At 37.6% G+C, this 20,783-nt stretch overlaps 1 protein-coding gene across 1 annotated transcript; it reads left to right on the plus strand.

Annotated features, from left to right (window-relative positions):
- The first annotated feature begins 1,769 nt into the window (after positions 1-1,769).
- On the plus strand, positions 1,770-2,723 carry LOC136248087 (uncharacterized). Its single transcript, XM_066039901.1, has 2 exons — positions 1,770-2,079; positions 2,137-2,723. The coding sequence occupies exons 1-2, from the start codon at positions 1,770-1,772 to the stop codon at positions 2,721-2,723; spliced, it is 897 nt and encodes a 298-aa protein (XP_065895973.1).
- Positions 2,724-20,783: the final 18,060 nt, after the last annotated feature.

Below are 20,783 nucleotides of genomic sequence, written 5' to 3' on the forward strand. Positions count from 1 at the left end.
CTAGACGGAAGGAAGGGGAGATGCATTCAGATTCAATGTGCTTCTTTTAAAGGAGGATAGCTAATATCGCGATAGTGTGTAGAAACCTTATTGTAACTGAGAGCAGTGTAATAACGTGCATGCATAATGGCTTCAATTAATTTGCCAATTAACGCTGGGTGGCCACAAAAGCAAGCCAACCAGATATGGTAAAGCTCAACAGTTTCAACTTTGGAAATTGGATTTGGTGAAATCGAATTTCCAAACTACAAAGCAAAAAACTTTAGCGCTTGGCGCGCGCAGCGCGCCAAGCGCTAAAGTTTTTTGCTTTGTAGGTATAATAATAGGATGATGGAAAGATACCTCTATCAGGCTGGGTATGGAAAGATCAGAAAAGAAGTACAGTACATTGCAGGGAGTGTAGCGTTGACAAAGGGAAGAAGAATACACCAGAAGTATCACATGGATGGTTTCAAAGGTTTTGCAATGGCAGCCAGTGTGGGCGCCGTACACAGCACAGGATATTAGTTTGCTGGAATCAGTGCAGAATAGAGCTGCACGCTGGATTAAAAGCTTTTGGGATGCAGCTGCTCAAAAATGGTCTAAGTCGTCGTCAGTTTGCATCAGTGAACTGGGATGGCCTTCACTTAAAACACGTCGAAGCTATATATCTATCTGGACCCTCTACTCCATTTATCATAAAAGAACTGCCATCAATTTCTCAAGGTATTTTCATTTTAACACATTGGCTATGAGGTCACATACTTTGACATTAAATCTTGCGTCGTCAACTATCAACGCATTTCGGCACTCATTTTGTGTGACCACACCTTTTCTTTGGAACTCAATTCCTTTTGAAATTTTATCTCAAAGGACTGCTGGCAGTTTTAAGACTAGGTTAAAACATTATCTTTTTTTGTAATTAGGTTTATTGATTTTGTAATTATTAAGTAGTTCATGTTCCTTTTGTATTTGTTTGTGTGTAATTGTACATGTGAATGTATGTTCTGTGTTGGGGATCACCTTGTACAGGCAGTATTGCCTTTTGTGTCACCCATCTTTGGAAAAATTGATAATAATAATAATAATAATAATAAAGCCGCATCTATCATACTGTAAAGGTGATCCCACAGCCAATGTGAGAATGAACTGCTTGAACAGTGAAGTTATGACTGATTATTTTGCCTTGTTGAAGGATGTGCTCACAGAAAATGGACTGCTCAATTCACCAGGAAGAATTTACAATGTTAATGAAACAGGCATAGCCTTAGATGGCCATGCTCCTAAACTAGTTGCCAAACGAGGACAAAAGAAAGTGAGATACAGAACCAGCGGAAATAAAAGTCAAATCACTGTGATTGCGTGTGTCAGTGCTAGTGGTCAATGCATTCCACCTTTTGTGATATTTGATGTGAAGTGACTAAACATGGAATGGAGGAAAGACGAAGTGGTTGGGACTACATATGGATTAAGCACTAAAGGTTGGGTGGATTCAGAACTTTTCTGAGGCTGGCTTGTAGAACATTTCCTTATTCGTGCTGTTGGTGTTCGACCCATTCTCTTGCTTCTGGATGGGCATAGTTCTCACTATCAACCACAACTAATAGGAATTTGGAGTTATCATCTGCTTGACACCACACACCACTCATGAGAGCCAGCCCCTAGATGTGAGTGTTTTCAGATCACTCAAGCAGAATTGGGGATGCAATCATTTTACTCAATCAAATCCTAGTCTGGCTATAACAAAATACCGATTTTCAGGGTTGCTCAATGAAGCCTGGGGTAAGACAATGAATCCAGCCACGATATGCTCTGGGTTTCGAAAATGTGGCGTGTATCCGTTTAACCCGAATGCCATTGATTGTAGTGTCAGTGTTGTTAATCCTGAGGTTAGCCTGCAGCAGGTGAATACTGTAGCGACAAGTTATCACACTGGCAATGGAGAAATTCAGCAACACATTGGTACCTTATCCAGCATATCACCAGAAACACTGTCACGTTACCAGCGAAGGCTTGAAGGAGGATACAATTTACATGATGAAGAATTCATCGAATGGCTGAAAGTAAACCACCCAGAGACATTTGCTGACATATTCAATGGTAATGGTGAGACAGATGCTGTGAATTTAGCAGATGCCTTTTGTGATATCCCTGTAGCTTCTCCAGTTGCTGTAGGTGACCCTGAGTTGACAGCAGATGAATCAGAGAACAATGAAGTTGAAGGTGCACCAAGAGCCACGTTATCAGCAGATGTAACAGAGAACAATAGAGGAGAAGGTGAAATAAGAGCCACAGTATCAGCAGATGTAACAGAGAACAATGGAGGAGAAGGTGATTTAAGAGCCACGTTAACAGGAGATGAAACAGAGAACACTGAAGTAGAAAGTGAGCTAAGAGCTATGTTAACAGCAGCAGACAGAACAGAGAACATTGTAGTAGAGAGAGATGATAAAAACGCCACTGGAGACCAACCTCACAACTTGAGGTATATATCAAAGTATTTAGTGCAGTTTGTTCCAGATGCTAAGCCACAGAAAACAGAGACTGCTGTAAGAATTTCAGGAGCTAGAGTCTTGACAAGTGAAAAGTGTGTTTATATCCTTAAAGAGCGTGAAGAGAAACGAAAGCAACAAGAGGAGGAAAAAGAAAGCAAGAAAATAGAAAGAGAACAAAGGAAAAAGGTTGAAGAAGAACAGAGAAAAAAAGATTCTGGTTGCAGAAAAGAAGGCCCTAGTAGCTACTAAGAAGGCAGAGAGGAATGCTACAGGACAAATCAGTCAACAGCAAGGCAAAAAAGGAACAGTGAGAATGAACCACCTCCACTTGCAGCAAAGTTTCCAAGAGTAAGTGCTGCTGATGAAGCAGCCTCCTTTACCCTTTCAGTGTCTGAGAGCTCCTATGATGTTGCGACAAATGAAAGTCATAACACATGCTGTGTGTGTTTTGAACCATTTCAAGGTGATGATGAAGTGGAAGATTGGGTACAATGTGCTTGTAACAGGTGGCTACATGAAGTTTTGTATGAATAATATTCTGTATGATAAATATGGCAGAGAGCTCTTCTGTCCACATTGCTCACTGTAGATCATCAAACTGACTTGTTTAACACAGATTATATTGATTTAAAAATTTTTTGCGCGCATATTTAAAAAAAAAATCATAACTTTTGTGTTACGTAATGTCCAGACTCAAATATTTGTTTGAATGTCGGTTATACCTTTAAAATTATGTGGGATTTTTTTCAGATTTTTGTGGGTTCGGATAAAGCATAATAGCCGTTGCAATACCAGGTTCTGGTAACTGAAATACGCAAGCCTTATGAGTTTCCATTAATTGAGACGTGGTGTTGGTAACTGATTATTTTGGTTGAGACTCTATTCAGCCATTACTGCTCAAGGAAGGCGATTATGGACAGCAAATTTGGGATACTTGAAGACGATGTCAGGTCAAATAATCCAGCCGAAAAAGATGCGTAAAGGATGACTGAACACGAAGGTACGTCCTGTGGTAGTAAGCTTGTCGATAATTGATTGCTTACGATATCTGTCACTACTGTGACATATTGAGATGATTTGGGGGTCGTGCCTTCACCACCTAATAGCCTCACGGTTGGTGTATATACTTGGTTGTATGTGACGCAGACCTAGTAATAATAATAGTAATAGTAATGATGATAATAATAATAATATGTGACCGGATTTTCAAAAAGGAGTCTTCCACACACACATCCAATATACCAATTTTGACGATTCATAACTAGATTACAATAAGCTATTAGCTTAAAAGTTGGGCTGTAGCAAGAACCAACATAGGTTAATTGATGGAGAAACTTTGAGGGTTGTATGTGCTTGGACAACTAAGTTATGGTCTTCCAAATTCATAGAATTGGATGCGTGAGGAAGACCCCTTTTCACAAATCCAGTCACATAAAATAATGGAGAAATATGCATTATTGGCTGAGTCTTACTGTATAATGTTCTTATAATGAAACATTCTAATTTTATATCATACGCCTTAATAACAATTTTACATGACATGAAAGAGTACAAAGTTATGAACTACAGACATATTTTTTGGAATTCTTAGGTGCTGTAAATGTCCATTCAAATGTTATATGTGACTGAATTTGACAAAACAAGGCTTCGACGCACAAAGCTTTGTTAGGAGATATGGCGATTTTAAGGAATCATTGTGTAATAACTTCCCAGTGCCTACAGCTGTGCAAACAAAATTTGCACCAATTGTTCATCTGTTCACTAGCTATCACTGAGTGGGTGTATACATTTCTGATACCCAAAATTTGCCCTGTTTTGAGCAGCTTTTTTCGAGCGGGTAATAATATCACAGGCGGTAGTAATAGGGTGGGAGGGTGGGGGTGGACGGTGGTCTTAATATACGGGTATAAAATGAAGTAAGAAGACAATTGGAATCCAGAGGCCAAGTTTGGGCTCTCCATGGCCCTCCATGGCCCTCAGATTACTCCAAATTGACTGAGAACACTATTGGCGAGCTCTCTGTGAAGTCCCAGCTCACTACACACCATTATCACAAACCCATGGCCATTTAATGGTGCCAATCTCACACTCGTTGCTTTGACAGGGTCGGAAGAAAGCTGCTACAGGAACCAGACTTGTCAGTGCTGAAGGAAGTACAGTGTGAAATATGATAGTGTATTAGACCAGCAATCCATTTCTGGTAAAATCGTAAGTTTGATTTTGTGAGTGTGGAAGCCTTGTTATGTGAAATCCGGTCACATATGATCCCTTGTGCTATTAGATATAGTAGCACATGAGGATTCTAATGGTGCTTACGTAGTTTAATGCCATTGGACCAAGTACAGTGCAGATACACCTGGATTATTGAAAATATATAGCCATATAGGGGATATTTGCATATTGAAGAAGGTATTTCTAAGTGGTGTAATTAAAGGCACTTTTGCCAGCTCCATTGATACGTATATTCCAGGTGTGTAAAGTGGTATACTCTAGTGTTAATGGTTACCAGCTAGTGTGAGTTTGGTAGGCATGTGCATGAAAGCTGATATCATCTTTTGGTTGTTGAAAGATTCATCAAATAAACAATGTTTCAATGTGTGTGCCACCACACAAGTATCTTGTATACACTTGTAGTAGTACTGCAAGAGTATTGGGCTTGGGAAATACAGTGTATTGAATAATACTAGGTATGTTTTGGTACATTTTGGTAGCTTAATTGCTAAGAGCAGTTTGATAAATGGTAAAACTTCATAATTATTGACTTAGAGTAGTGTAATTCATAATAACGCCAATAATCCTGTATGTAGCATTGTTATTTATGTACACGATGAATAACATGGATGTGTCACATGGATGTGTCACATGTTGTACCACATGTCTCACAACAAGTACATATTTATCATCATTGGGAAGGATTTGTCTGACCAATTATTTATCAAATAACAAGTTTATCTTTACAATGAACTATTGTAGTAGTACATTAGTCATATGGTGTGTTCGGGTTGTTGAGTGGGTGGAGGGAACTTGATTACTAATGTACTTTATACGTATACGAAGCACAGAAGGCTTTAAATTCATCCATAAACAAGTACAAACTGAATTTTTTTGTCAAAAGGCTATTTAAATATGAATTAGTTTAAGCAATCATTGTTTTGTTAAGCCTTTATTTGTGGAATTTTGGAATTATGGACTTTATTGTGCTTAGAATAGTGTGAAAGAGTATTGAATATGGTTAGTTCATGGAATATTGTGCTTGTAGCTATTACTGTTTCTATCCAAATAATCTTAACTTGCCATTATAGCTAACATGCTACCTTCACTTTTCTTTATTGATAGAAATCTTCACACCAGGATACATGAAGCTTTAGAATACTGCTTAATTGGTGGTGTGGAGGTGTGCATATTAGGTTAATAAACATACTAACATAGTAACATTGATGTGAACAGTATGCTGTTTTAGATTTAGTAAATGGTATCAATGTATAGCACCTTTATTTAATCTTAATAATTATATGTGTGTTATGAAATTCTATATTATGTTTGTGAGCTTTGTATAGAACAAACCTTGTGTACTTACATTGGCTGGGGTATATAGTTGTTATTATATGATGGGTGCGTAAACATGTTATGATGTAACCATAAGGCTCCACACATCAAAACCATCAACATTTAAAATTTAATTCTTGGAATGTCAGTGCCTGACCAAATTTGGTGAGGTCTTTAGCATAATATTTATTTGGTAACTGTTGATGTACACTTCTATGTAGTATCATCTAACCACTTCAATTAAATAAACTGGAACAATTTTTTTGCAATATTAATCCCATCCAAAAACAGCTTATAGCTGTAAAAAAAGTGCGCGTCCAAGTAAAGCAGAGTTAACTGCGACAAAAAGTAATGATATCATAATGCGGCCATGTGCGAGGTGTGCAAGTTGTAAAATTAATATTAGCTAATCAGATAATACAATGTTATTGTTAAAGTGTTAATGAGAACTATGTGATGCTGCTAGTTTTTAAGTGTGTGAGCATCTTCATAAATGCCACATAAATTTAATTCTCAATAAAGCAATATGTATAGATTCTCTGATAGTAATAAATAGTTTGAGTTTGGCCACCTTTCCTTTGTTCGTAGCATTGCTGTATACAGGAAAGGCGGCCAACTCAAACTATTTATTACTATCAGAGAATCTATACACATTGCTTTATTGAGAATTAAATTTATGTGGCATTTATGAAGATGCTCACACACTTAAAAACTAGCAGCATCACATAGTTCTCATTAACACTTTAACAATAACATTGTATTATCTGATTAGCTAATATTAATTTTACAACTTGCACACCTCGCACATGGCTGCATTATGATATCATTACTTTTTGTCACAGTTAACTCTGCTTTACTTGGACGCGCACTTTTTTTACAGCTATAAGCTGTTTTTGGATGGGATTTCAATACTTTTTGTTAGAATAAGCAATGTACTGTTGATAACAGTAGGTGAGTTTCCATGGTTTTGACAGAAACCCCAGATTACAGTGACAGAATATTAAAATATAACTGTAATTTTAGTGGCCAGGGCCGCCCACATTGGGGGTAACTGGGGTATTTTGCCCCCTACCACAGCCTGAAAGGGGCCACTTGAATACCTGTTTAAAGAAAGATCGATATACTCTAATAGAGCAGTCAGGATCTAGACCCTTCCTTGCCCCTGGGCCCCTCTATAACTCTTTTCCCTGGGCCCTCTAATTTCTCTGGATGGCCCTGTTAGTGGCATGCAACTGCAGTCAACTAACAACCATTTTAACTAGTAAACCCCTAACAACACTTTGCCTTTCATCTTGTACTGCATTGAAATGATCAAAATACTCTATTAGAGCAGTCACAAAACAGTTGTAACACAGCAATCAATATTTAGCATAGTTACAGCTTCTGCTAACATCGGATTGTATAGTTTAAATTACTAGCTACTTACAGACTTTACAATATAAAAATATGACACTTGTAGAAATGTGACTGTTCTATTAGAGTATCTCGATCTACTTCAAGCATTGACTAATTCAAGTGAAGAAGCTACGCCCCTGCCAAGAGATCTTGTGAAATGAAATGAGAATAGTAAAGAAAAGGCAAGTATGTACAGAGACAATAGAGGGGCGCGTAATTATGTCCTGTTGTAAATAAACGCCTTTAAAATTTATATTACTACTAAATAAACGCACCAGAATAGGCTTGTGTGGCTGTTGTCTCCAAGGTTGTCTCATTACTTGGCTTTTCGTGTTGAAGGGATTTAGTCGCAATTGGTGAGTTTAACTATACATGTATTTGTGTTGTACACCTTAATTGTAAAAAGGCGATTAGCACATATCATGATAAACATGTATTTGTCACAGTAGAGTCTCTCATGAAGTCACGATTATTACGAGACATTGGACCTGGGTAAAAATTTACTGCTATATTTAGAGGTTGTAGCGTTTGTATATCTTAGTATCTTCATAAATAATTCCCCATGATCACTAATCACTAATAGTACAGTGAAAACTAGTCATTATTCAGGCCGTAGGGTCAAAATTTTCTGACCTTGCCTTTTAAAGAGGTGGCTGCATTATGCGGCCTTAAAAAAAGGTAAGAAGCATGCTGTTCTAACTGGCTATAGAGATGGATTTAGTGTATGACAGCTTATGAGACAGTGAGTGCTGGCAGCAAGGGGGCAGCCAATCTGTTAGAGCACCAAAAGCACTGCTTCAGACATAGGCAGTTGACTGTCAGCCCCAAGTGTAAAAAGTTTCACTATTGGTCCTTATAAGCTCCTGATGAAGAAAGTGATGAAGTCATTATCCATAGGATATATTTTTCAGAGTATCCATTTCAGTTCTACAATATAGTAGCCAAGCATAAGATGAACATAACACAGCATTCCAGTAGTTTAGTGGTGACCACAACACTGCCTGAGTTAAACTGTGGTGAGATTTGAGACTACCAGAAGCCCTGGAATGTCTTCAACACATGAAATACCAAATATCTAATGCCTGGCTTTCATCCACAGTGGACCTGTTTGGTGGCCACTTGTACAAAAGGGAAACAGCTGCCACACAGTCTTGCGAGCGAAACAGCTAGTTGCCACACCCCTTAATTATCAATTTGTAAAATCTTTAGCAAAATTGTGTGTGCGAGCAAGTGCGATGTGGCAGTGCCGTGTATATGGTTGCTGCCTAGCAGTGACACATCACGAGTATTGAAGTCACAATGCATTACTGTATCATCCGTCTAAATACAATCTCTGAATGTGTCATTTTGTGTAGAGAGCAATCTTCCACAAGAAGTGACCTGCAGGTTTCAGTGTATATTGTTAACCATTAATATTGTTCACAACATTGTGAACTATATGTACAGTGAAACCTCACTTAGTGGCCACCTCTTTAATAAGACCACCTCGTTATATTGGCCACCTCTAGTAGGTCCCAAATATAGCTAAGCATTACTTATGACCTCATTAATAAGGCCACCTTGTTATTCAGGCCAAATTTTTTGGTCCCACAGCCTGCCATATTAATGAGGTTTCATTGCACTTATGTGAATTTTTATTTTTCGTAACTTTCTTCAGGTTTACTGATGGGCACTATGAAGCATTGTTGACTGGTACGTGTATAATGTGGTGACTTGAAATGCTAAAACAGTACGTAGCATGTCTTGTATGTACATGTAATGTGTTGTAATGTGTCCACACATCCACACATCTTAGAAATAAATATAATCGTATTCTCTATAAATAGTCAGTTCCATTGTGCCACTGGGTCATAAGTTGGTTGAGTATGGATCATCCAGGGCACTTGAGTCACATTTTGTCCTGGCCAAGTGGATCTCATTCACTGACAGAATATACAGGATCAGATCACATGTATAAATTACGGTGGAACTTGTTTATTGCCACCTTCACTCATTCAGCAGGTAACAGTGTATAAATTCTCAATTGGAATTGGCTTTTCAAGAGTGGTTGTCTTTCTATACTAGTGGCCATTAAGACAGGTTGTACTGATAGAGTGTACATACTAGAGATGCAACAATATCCTCCACTTAGTGTCGTTTGATAGTGATGCAATGGAGACTATGTATTATTGCATTTAAATACTATACTATTATATTGCAACTCTAGCACGTATTTATAACAGGAATGTTTGTTAACCGTTTAGACATACTGGAGCCACACCCACTCATCTGGATTCTTGTTGTCATCATACTTACTCGTTACTCCCATTGTGTTCGGATGAATATACATGCCGTCATGTGAGACTTGCTACCATGTCAGGCCACTGGAAAACATTTGCATAGCAGTTATATTACAGTCATTATTGTACAATTCTTAAATTATTGTTGTGAAAAGTGTTTGGTATTCATGTGTCTCCTCTGTATGTTGTAATTACATGTGTAATTTTGTGTGGGGGTGCTATAAAATGCAATAATGCATGGTGACAATTGTATTAGGCGATTTTGCACACTTCCTTTTAAGCTAGCTACATGTGCTAATTACTCACAGCTTGTGTCAACAACTGGTAACCGCAGTTGTACTCTTGTGTCATTCTTTAAGCCGCGCCCTTAGAGGACAAATTATGTGGGGGCGACTAATTTCAAAACGAAGGATGGTATGCAGCACCATAGATTATATCTATGGACTATAATCTATGGCAGCACACTTCTTGGTGGCTATATGTACTGATTAACTACATAGAGCGCCAGTTCATCAATACCCAGTGACCGCAGTTGTGCTCTGCGTCATTCTTTAAATTCCGAGTAAAATTCTTAGAGAGCAAATGACGTGGGGGCGACTAAATTCAAATTTCAAACTATATAGCCATTCTCGAAAACAAATGTTTCAATCTGAACGAAACTTTTAGAACAGTTTAAAGACACATTGCCCTACATGCCAAGCGAGTATTGCGGAAAACAACAATCTGGGATTTGTATTTGGCCTCTAGGTCGACTGGGACGACTGAAGCTTCGTTTGGTGCTGAAATCACGACTGTAGGGTAATCATAGTCTCGCGTAGCCAGACCCTATTTCTCCGCACGGCGCTTATCGATTGGAAATTATAAGCGCCTGCTCCGAAATGGTCTGGGGACTCTACAATAGAAAAGTTCTGCAGGCAAACCACCCCTAGGTAGGTGAGCGTTGATTGGTCTTAAACCACTTTCAGAAGAGGTGTGGATGACCACAGTTGGCTTCATCCTCAGCTATAGGCAAGGTCGGCTTCAGCCTGTTCAAACTTTAATTAGTCCCCTATTCGGTGATTATTAGTTTCTCATCCACCGCCCGCATCCTTCTTAAGCTACCGCATGGTAAGCCATTATTACACTGTGCATGCTCAGAAGAACATGTGATGCCAAGCTCTTATAATTTTTTGTTGATGAACGCTACAATGCGCTATATATCGCCAGGAGAACTGTTGTTTTCCTTAGCAAATTGCTGCAGTGCCAGTTGCAATCGTGTTCTATCGACTTCACTTTCAGTTGACTGTCGAAAAACAGTCGGCGATTACGAAAAGTAGAATCAGCTGGTGAAGGAAATGTTTGTAGTAAGAAGGAAAGACAATTTGAACAAGGTCTGTACATCAGTGTGAAAATAATGGCATAATGGTAATATCCTCCCGCCCGCATCATAATAATTAGAAAGGCTGGATGAGAAACTAATAATCACCAAATAGGGGCCTTACAACCAAGGTAAAAGTTACTAACTTGCTTGAAATGAGCGTAATCATGTCTGAGATATGTCACGCAAATATACTGAGTCTCGCATCCAGATAGCCGGGCTCGTGGCATAGTCAATACAGTACTAGCTACTACTTTCACCTTGATTTATATATACCAGCTACATCTGCCATTTTCTCTGCGAGCTGTCTGGAGGCGAGACTGATCGGCTCACACCTCAGGCATGATTACGCTCATTACAAGCAAATTTTATAGCTCTCTTACCTTGCTTTATAGTTTGAACAGGCTGAAGCCTTGCCTATAGCTAAGGATGAAGCCAACTGTGGTCATCCACACCTCTTCTGAAAGTGGTTTAAGACCAATCAACGCTCACCTACCTAGGGGTGGTTTGCCTGCAGAACTTTTCTATTGTAGAGTCCCCAGACCCTTTCGGAGCAAGCGCTTATAATTTCCAATCGATAAGCGCCGTGCGGAGAAATAGGGTCTGGCTACGCGAGACTAGGGTAATCATGTATGGTGAAATCGATGATGTGAATCTTGAGGTGATTGAGTGAATACTGAAGCGATAACAGGGCGATCAATGTTCGGAATGCACAGAGGAACGCAAGGCATACACCTGCGGTTGCGTCTAACCGCATGCGATTAAAAAAAATTTTTTTTAAATGAAATTTCCCCTTTGATGTCGGCAACCTCGATCACGAAACAATCGGCATGGATTTGCTTCACTGCTTGTGTGGTAGTTACTAGTGACACGATGAGTTCAACTCCAGAGTTTCAGAGGGATAGCGTAAGTGACGGGTGGATTACAGGAAGGCCGAATTTGACAACCTTCGTTCTTGTAAAATCCTCACGTAGTGGTCGCGTCATTTATTGTCTGCGGCGCGCGTTTCTGCTTTACTGGCCGCGCGACTCACTACCGTGAGTCTTGATATTATACAAGCATGTCCTGCGTGTTGAATATGGTGCTATTGACAATATGTATAATATAGTAGGCTCATGTCTATATAGTAGTGACAAGTTTAATTTTAGCTGGTTGGAACAAGTTATTGACCATAATTATAAGATCTATTTTCATGTTATGATTTGACACTTTGGTGTCAAGCACCACTGATCCTTTGTTAGTTGTTTATTTATTCCACAAGTTTATGTACAATATTATAATGGTTTATTTGCAAGTCTCCAGGGAATTAGCATCAGTAATTGTAATTACAATGACTTTATGTTTGTGATAACAAATGATGACAAAGTGTGACTGACATGTGCTTGGGACATAGTAGAGCAAGCATGTGTTCTTATATAAGTACCTTAAGATAGCATTGTGGCTTGTTATCATTGCTTGAAAGTCATTTAGCTACCTTTGTATTGAAGATAGAAGTGTAGCATAGTGGCTGGTAATGGTTACAAGCCATCTTGCTTGTATTTATATCACTGAAAGTCCAAAACCACACTTTGTAGCCCAGTGTACCATAATGCATAAAGAAAAATTGACATACACATCAAGTACAATACTTCAGCTTCACTTTGCTTGTACATTTGCATTCATATTAGTTGGTTGCTTTGTTTACTTATACTTGATTTATGTGCTGGACACAATAATCAAAACATTTGGGCAAATCATAGTATCTTGTCAGTGTTGTTAATAGTAAGTATTTTTCCAGGTAAAGTAAACTGTTTACTTTACCTGATTTACTTTACTATTTTGAATGTTTTGTTTTATTTGTTGAGCAAAGAATTGGGATAGAGTACTTGTGTGCTGATTTGTTAATGGAATATAATATGTACTGTTTAACACTAAATGAAGTGGCATGATGAAAAAAGGACTGTTTAAATAGAACAGGCATTCAGTCAGCATCTGCATGCTAGAGCAGTTCAGCCAGTGTTAGCAGTATTATACAAAGTGGTATTATTGGTAGCCATCTATTACCATAGATAGTATACCACTGTCTGTGGTATACTATCTATGCTATTACCAGCAGTAGTTACCCCCATCAAGTAGTATCAGCACTCCACCTTATGTAAAGCCATGTGAAAAAAATTCTATATAGCTAGTGCATTTGTAACTGTTTCTAGTCATTTTTGAAATGCTGTAAACTAATGGTCATTGGTGTGAAGGGTTGTAGTTAAAGGATTGCCAATAATATAGTTGTAGTTTTTGCAATTATATTACCATACAAGTATGATCAGTTGTGAGGCTTTATATGTTATGAATATCTTTAGTCACTGCTAGGCTTCCCTGTTAGTATCAGTTTAATTTACTAACTGCATTCATGAACCTGTACAGTAGGTTATTGGAACTACAAATAAAGGTATTATAGCCTTTTCAAGTTTCCCTAGTTATAGCTCCTCTTTTGTTTAACCAATTACCTTAAAATTGTACTCAACAATAGTGATAGGAGGCTAGGGATATATTGTGACCAAATTTCAAGCCGCTACTTGTTTACAGGTCAAATTATGGGTTGCTACATAAGTACATGCAATTGGAAAGGCTGTAAGATCCCTTTTTATACATCCAATTACAATTATGGGATATAGAGTGTGTGTATTTGATGGGTGTGTTAGTGACCACCAGGCTTCACACATCAAAACAATCAACATATGAAATTCTTTGAGGTCTGTGTCTGTCTGTCTGACCACTTTGACAAGACCTTTAACTATATCTTGTGATGGGTGCGTGTATTGTGCACGACATGTTTATGCATTGTGAGAATGATTTAAAGGATGTTAAATAGATACCCCAGAGCTAAAGTTGTTATACTGTTCAAATCTTAACAACAGAAGACTGTGCATATTACACAGTCTGATTCAAGTCTTAATAACACATGTTAGCACTGCAATCTGTTTTGTGTCTGTTAACATAACTATTATGTAACTTTTGTATATAGCTATATTGCTGCAAAAATTTTAGTTGTTATGTTGGTTTCATAGGTGCTTCTATACATCTTTTCATTAATTTGAGGGACTTAGTTTAAAGTCATGAGCAATTAGAACTAAATATTAAGGTTTACATCATTGAGATCGTAAAAAAACGTTTTTTGGACCTACTTCACTTGTCTACTATAATGAGTGGTCAAGTTATAAAGGATAGAGGTGGTATTTTTAAAGAGGTACTATTACATGAAGTTTTGAGCATTTCAATTTCAGTTTTCATTTCCACTGCTTCCAAGTCCTGTGAAGCCTCATGGTCACACCATAACATGCTACATATCCATCACATTACAGTGTTTTTCATGATGATTATACATGAAACTTTTAACTGTTTAATGCAAACTTATGTAGTGAAATTTTCGTAAATGTCCAGCAAGAAACGTTTACATCATGTACTCTTCCCATAGTTGCTCATGTATAGCTACTCAATAGCAACCAATTCATCATCATCATAATTTTTTATTAGTAGGCAATGTAAAAAAGCCATCTACTTTTAGAAGTAACACAATGTTGAGACAAAGAGATATTATGTATTATATGAAAGATTGTATCATACAGTAATGAAACAAGGGACATATTTACATGCATTTAATCATAATAAGTTAGTACAGTATATGTGAACTGGTTGGACAAAACCATCTTATGGTCTTTCCACCTGTCATGACTTGACACCTCATAACTTGTCTTGTGAATAAGGTACGTAGCAATTTGAAATGTTTGATCTTGAAGCTGTTGCATAGCACAGTAATGTGGCAAGATGTCAAGTAGATTCATTAAAGATGTGGCAAGCTATGCATTGGGTTATTGAACTTGGATGTCTGGAAAGACTATAAAACTGCTTTTGTGAAAATGAGTCAATATGTAGTTGTGTATGTTTCTTCATTATACAATTTTGTGCATAATCATCATGAAAATATGTTCCCTTGAACAGTTTTCATAATGGGTGTGTAACCATAAGGCTTCACACATCAAAACCATCAACATCTAAAATTTATTTTTGAAGTGTCTGACCAATATTATTTGGTGAGACCTATAACATAATATTATTTGGTTTACTTGTGATGGGTGTTTGTGCTTTCTGTGTGACATATTTACATGTTTAACTGTTTAGAGGTTATAAAGTGAAGCAAAAAATATTATTTGGTGAGACCTTTAACATAATAATTTATTATTTGGTTTACTTGTGATGGGTGTTTGTGCTTTCTGTGTGACATATTTACATGTTTAACTGTTTAGAGGTTATAAAGTGAAGCAAAAAATATTATTTGGTGAGACCTTTAACATAATAATTTATTATTTGGTTTACTTGTGATGGGTGTTTATGCTTTCTGTGTGACATATTTACATGTTTAACTGTTTAGAGGTTATAAAGTGAAGAAAAAAATATTATTTGGTGAGACCTTTAACATAATAATTTATTATTTGGATTACTTGTGATGGGTGTTTGTGTTTTCTGTGTGACATATTTACATGTTTAACTGTTTAGAGGTTATAAAGTGAAGCAAAAAATATACTAGTGTACATCCTTACATTCCCCATATTATAGGGTATTATAATAACTATTGCTCTGCAGTGATACGCATATACTTTAGTCTATATGTCTGTAACATTTCAACTAGTACAATGTTTACCTTCATGTGGCATGTAGTATATGGCAAATATACATTCTAGTTTGGCATTACACTGGCAAATATGTTTGTACTTTCCTGGGTTAGTTGGTTGTGACTAGAATTTATTAGTATTATAATAACCTTGTGAATTACCCAGGATAGTACAATATACAATGGCTGATAATTTCGTTACTATTAGGACCACAATGAGATATATTATGCAGTGTGACTGTTTGGTTATACCACAGCGTGAATATTGGGAGAACATAAATACTAACAAGTGTTAATAGTATGGAAAGGAGAGCATATAGTCCTGGGATTTCTCCTTTGGGGGGAATCAGGAATTTTGGGGGTGACCAGTAGCCTGAAAGTCTACATATACAGTAGTTGTCCAAGTTCACTATAATTTAAAACAGTTGAAATAGTTGTGAGACTGGTTAGTCATTTAAGCTGTGTCATGAGTACTGATTTAGATTTTTGTGCGGATTGGGTGAAGCCAAATCCTATGGTTGGCAACTATAGAGCATGATGCATAGTGAATTAGTGATGACATAATGATGTAATATCTACCATGTGCACCTCATCTACACAATTATTCTATTAGTAGTGCACTGCATTTGGTGAATAAACAATTTGTGTGAGATCACTAAGATATTGTATTGACTATCATTACATGTATAATACCAACTGCATAGGTGGTTGTTTTACAACAACCTTATAGCTTATTTCAAATTGAATATTGGGGTATTTCCATGGTTATGGATTTTTTTTTAAATTAGGCTTTCTGAGATTTAATCTGGCAGTATATTTTGCTGGCTGTGCATGCCATTTTGAATATTTTACAAAACTACACTCTGATGAGAGGACATTTTAAGAAACTGGGTAAACTTGGGCTCTCATTGTGTATGTACCCTAGGAGACTTTGAAGAAAAAAATCTGAGAGCATTTTAAGGTAGCATATGCAATTTTTAACCTGAGAAAATTTTACATCAGTATTAAACACTCTTGAGATTGAATTTGAGAGCATTTTGTGAGCCATTTTAAAAACAAGCTGAACCTAGTGTAGCAGTCACTCACAATTTTAGGGGGTGAGTCTGAGATTTTATGGGGGAAAAATCCCCCCCCCCCCCCTAACAGTCCTAGAATAAACACTGAACAGATGATTGTGCAGAAGTTAAATGGTTACTTTCTATGTAATGTAAATTTTTCCAGTATTAATTTTGTTCATTTTCTTACTGTAGCAGCATGGTGAACAATTTTTGAGAAATGAGCATATTATTTTACTGAGTCAGCAAGTCACTGAAAACTGAGTAATAATATAATGGACAGTGCTCCTTCAGTTACAAAATGAACACTCAAAGGCAGTTTTTGCTTGTTAACATGGTAATGCATTGCCACGGGATACAGATGAACATTCAAGCAGTACTCCGTCATCTGTAAAATTAATATTTGCTATCTTACAGTCATAATGAGAACTCTATGCAGTGGGAATATCCAGAGCTGACAACAGTCTACCAGGCCATTCAGAACAGATATCGTAACATCAAGTTAGGCTCTTATCGCATTGCCCTAAAGTTGAGAAGCATCCAGACGAAAATACAACACAAGTCAATAACATGTTTAATGATTATACAGAAAGCATATGAATTAAATGTAGTCTAATGTGTGTTTGTTTATTAGTGTATTATGTATGTATGCTATGACTTATAGTAAACATGGTTCGACTACAACATGCTCTTGATACGTTCATCAAACATAACTTGCTGATTCGTCCAGGCCTCACAAGGATGATCACATTGTCAGAGATATGTGTGGTCACTAATAGCATGTTCCAGTTTGCTGGGAGAGAGAGTGTAGTGGTGAGGTGTAAAATGTTACCAGATCAGTTGACCTGTTAACCAGCTGGGCCATGGATATTTTTGATGTGCAAGTGGTAGAAGATTTGTATATTAGTTCTTTTGGTGATCCCAATACTTATTATCGTAGGGACCATAAAGGAGTAGGCGTGGCCCATAGAATAACATCACCCAAAAACCAGCCTCAATTTTCCCAGACGATAGTAAGGTATGGTAGGGGTCAATAAAAAGTTTGCTTAGCATGATCGTAATACAGCCGTACTACAACTACTCTACAGTGAAATCCTTCGGTGGGCTTCGTACCAGTAGTGTAATCATCGTACTACAGTTTACACTGTGATTGAAAGCTACACACGTATGTACGCTGGGTTTATATTGCAGTACCACTGTATGATTTTGGTATTAAATCTATACACATTCTCTGTTGTACCCACTTGCTGTTGTGTGCTAGCTAGCTCAAGTCATGTACAATGTTTAATTTTACAGACCGGATTGAAAATTGGACTAATCTTGGGATGCTGCAGATAACCAGGTATGAAAGTAAAGCCTGTTCTTCATTGTTTTATTTTACAGGTACCCAACCGCCAGCTCCTAGGATGACCAGTGAGACAAACTAGCTCGTGAACTAGACTCGAAGTGGACTGTCCTGTTTTTATTACAAGTTTACATAATTATTTATATGTATATATGTACGTAACTTACCAATACTGATATAATATATAGCCTGAATTGTGATTCAACCAGAGACTTCCACCCAAACAATATCCTACATAATGCTCACTTTATCATGAAGTTTATGATCACGTGTGTTAATAATCATGGTGTTGTCGACGTACTCCAAACAAAGGATTGTTTCTCTACATGATCAAGGATTCAATAGCCAACATACTGGGAAAAGAAGGAACGCGTGTGACGCGCATTGCAGTTTGCAACTTTCTTTGTATGTACAAAGCCACACACACTATTCAACAAACGAGTGGTTCTGGACACCCTAGCAAGATAACAGCAGAGGTGAAGGCTCTGGTTGAGCATCAAATGATGCAGGACGATGAGACAACAGCGTCCCAGCTACATCAACTTTTGCTAGGAAACAGAATTCTTATTTCCCTTAAAACTATCCTTCGTTGCTGTGCACAGTTGGGATGGACATTTAGAGGATCAGCCTATTGCCAGCTGATCCGCAGTGTTAATAAGACAAAGCGATTTGAGTGGGCACTGAATAACCTTGCTGAAGCCAACAACGGTTTTGATGATGTTGTATGGACTGATGAAAGTTCCATACAACTAGAAACCCACAGAAGGCATTCCTATCGCAAAATAAGAAATGCACCCAAGTATAAACCAAGGTACTGTACATGTGCATATACCCTTATGTTCCATGTTAAACATGTGACCATTGACCAAGCTGGTGATGGACAGTAGCTGGACTCTATGTATTGCTTGTCAAATTGAAGGTGTCAGTGGAAAACGAAGTGGAAAAGGGCCTAGCTAGCTAGTCTCACAGGCCAGCAGGACATTTTATAAGCACGCGCTTGCAAGGAATAGTCTGGGAATCTGGACCACATTCGTTTAGAATGTAGATAATTTATAATGCATTGCACAGGGAAAGGTCTGGCCTAGACTATGTGGCTATAAGGCCAGGCATGTGCCAATTTATTTTTCAGTTTAAAAAGGTAAAATGGCACTAGTTGTTTTAAGCATGAGATCATCATGTTGGCACTACATTAGACAAAATGTAAAAATTTAAGGTGGTTCATAAAATTTTTCGAAATTCTATTTAATGCCCACCACATGGTCAATTTCCTGACACGTTCAATTCTTGTAAAATGGTTTCATTACTTTTTGTATTGTACAGTAGAACTTCTTCTCTTAGGGGTCACCGTAACGTGGCCTCCATATAATAATGATTCCAAGTTTATTTTACAAATTCGATTTGCATTAAGTGGTCGCTTTTGTAGCTAACTAACAAGTAAAGCAGCCAGCTTTCCAGTCCACACTTTGCCATATTATAAAACTGACCCTCTTAGATGATCAGCCAACTATTGGCAATATATTTCTTACGTGTAATGATTAATTTTAGTGAGGCTGATGAAGCTACGTAGTATTCAGTGTGTATGGCATCCCACTACACTTGTATGTGATACAACTGTTTCGCAGGACTTTATTTCTTCGCTGCTATTTTTGCTAAATTATTTTGTTTACTGCTTTAGGGGTAGAACTCCTCTTTACCATTTTTTATGAACTTTGTCTTATCCCCTGGGTTTAGGGTGCATACTATTAATATATGTACATATTTTCAATTAGGGCCAAGCATCCCGTCAAGGTACATGTGTGGGCAGGAATTAGCCTGAAAGGACCAACCGACATCGTCATCTTTGAGGGAATCATGGATGCCCCTCTATTTGTAGAAATTCTTCATGTTGGCTTACTACCCTTTATCAGGGTCAAGTTACCCGAGAGACACCGGTTCATGCAAGATAATGATCCTAAGCATAGCTCTAATTTAGTTAAGGATTTTTTGAAAGAAAATGGCGTGAACTGGCGGAAAACTGTGCCAGAATCTCCAGATCTTAATCCCATTGAGAATCTCTGGCACGAACTCAAGGAATTTGTCTAGAGGGAAGTTAAGCCAACCACTAAGCTGCAATTGATTGCTGGGATCAAACAATTTTGGGCTACTGTAGACAGCCAGAAATGTACAAAGTACATTTGCCACCTGCGGAAGGTAATACCGAAGGTAATCCAGGTGCAGGGGGACCCTACTGGATATTAAATGATCCTTGCATAAGCTTAATGCTGTGTATTACATCAGTTTAATGCTGTGTGAACCAATGGTTTTTTATGGTGCCTGCATCCATAAATGCCCAAATTTTAAAACACCCATAACTTTCTTCTAGATAAACATTAGTACATCATTATTGGACAACAAGTGAAAACTGGCTTGGCTTATAACATACTTGAAGGGTGAGATTATGACACACCCCCTGGAGGCATGGTTGATTAAACATCAAATAATTATACGTTTTGAGAATTCTCTGTGCTACCATTTATCTCAAGGTGCTATCTTTTCTTGCACAGATTCCCCTTCTCATCACACAACTTTTCACAGAAGATATTTTACATACAGAACAGTAGCCTTGATTTATAACAGTTTCAGCCACATTCACATAATTTTTATAAAAAGAAATTTCAAGCAGCATACTAAAGCTGTTGATTTACAAT

Source organism: Dysidea avara, chromosome 2, assembly GCF_963678975.1.
Source record: "Dysidea avara chromosome 2, odDysAvar1.4, whole genome shotgun sequence".
In the NCBI taxonomy this organism is placed as follows: Eukaryota; Metazoa; Porifera; class Demospongiae; order Dictyoceratida; family Dysideidae; genus Dysidea; species Dysidea avara.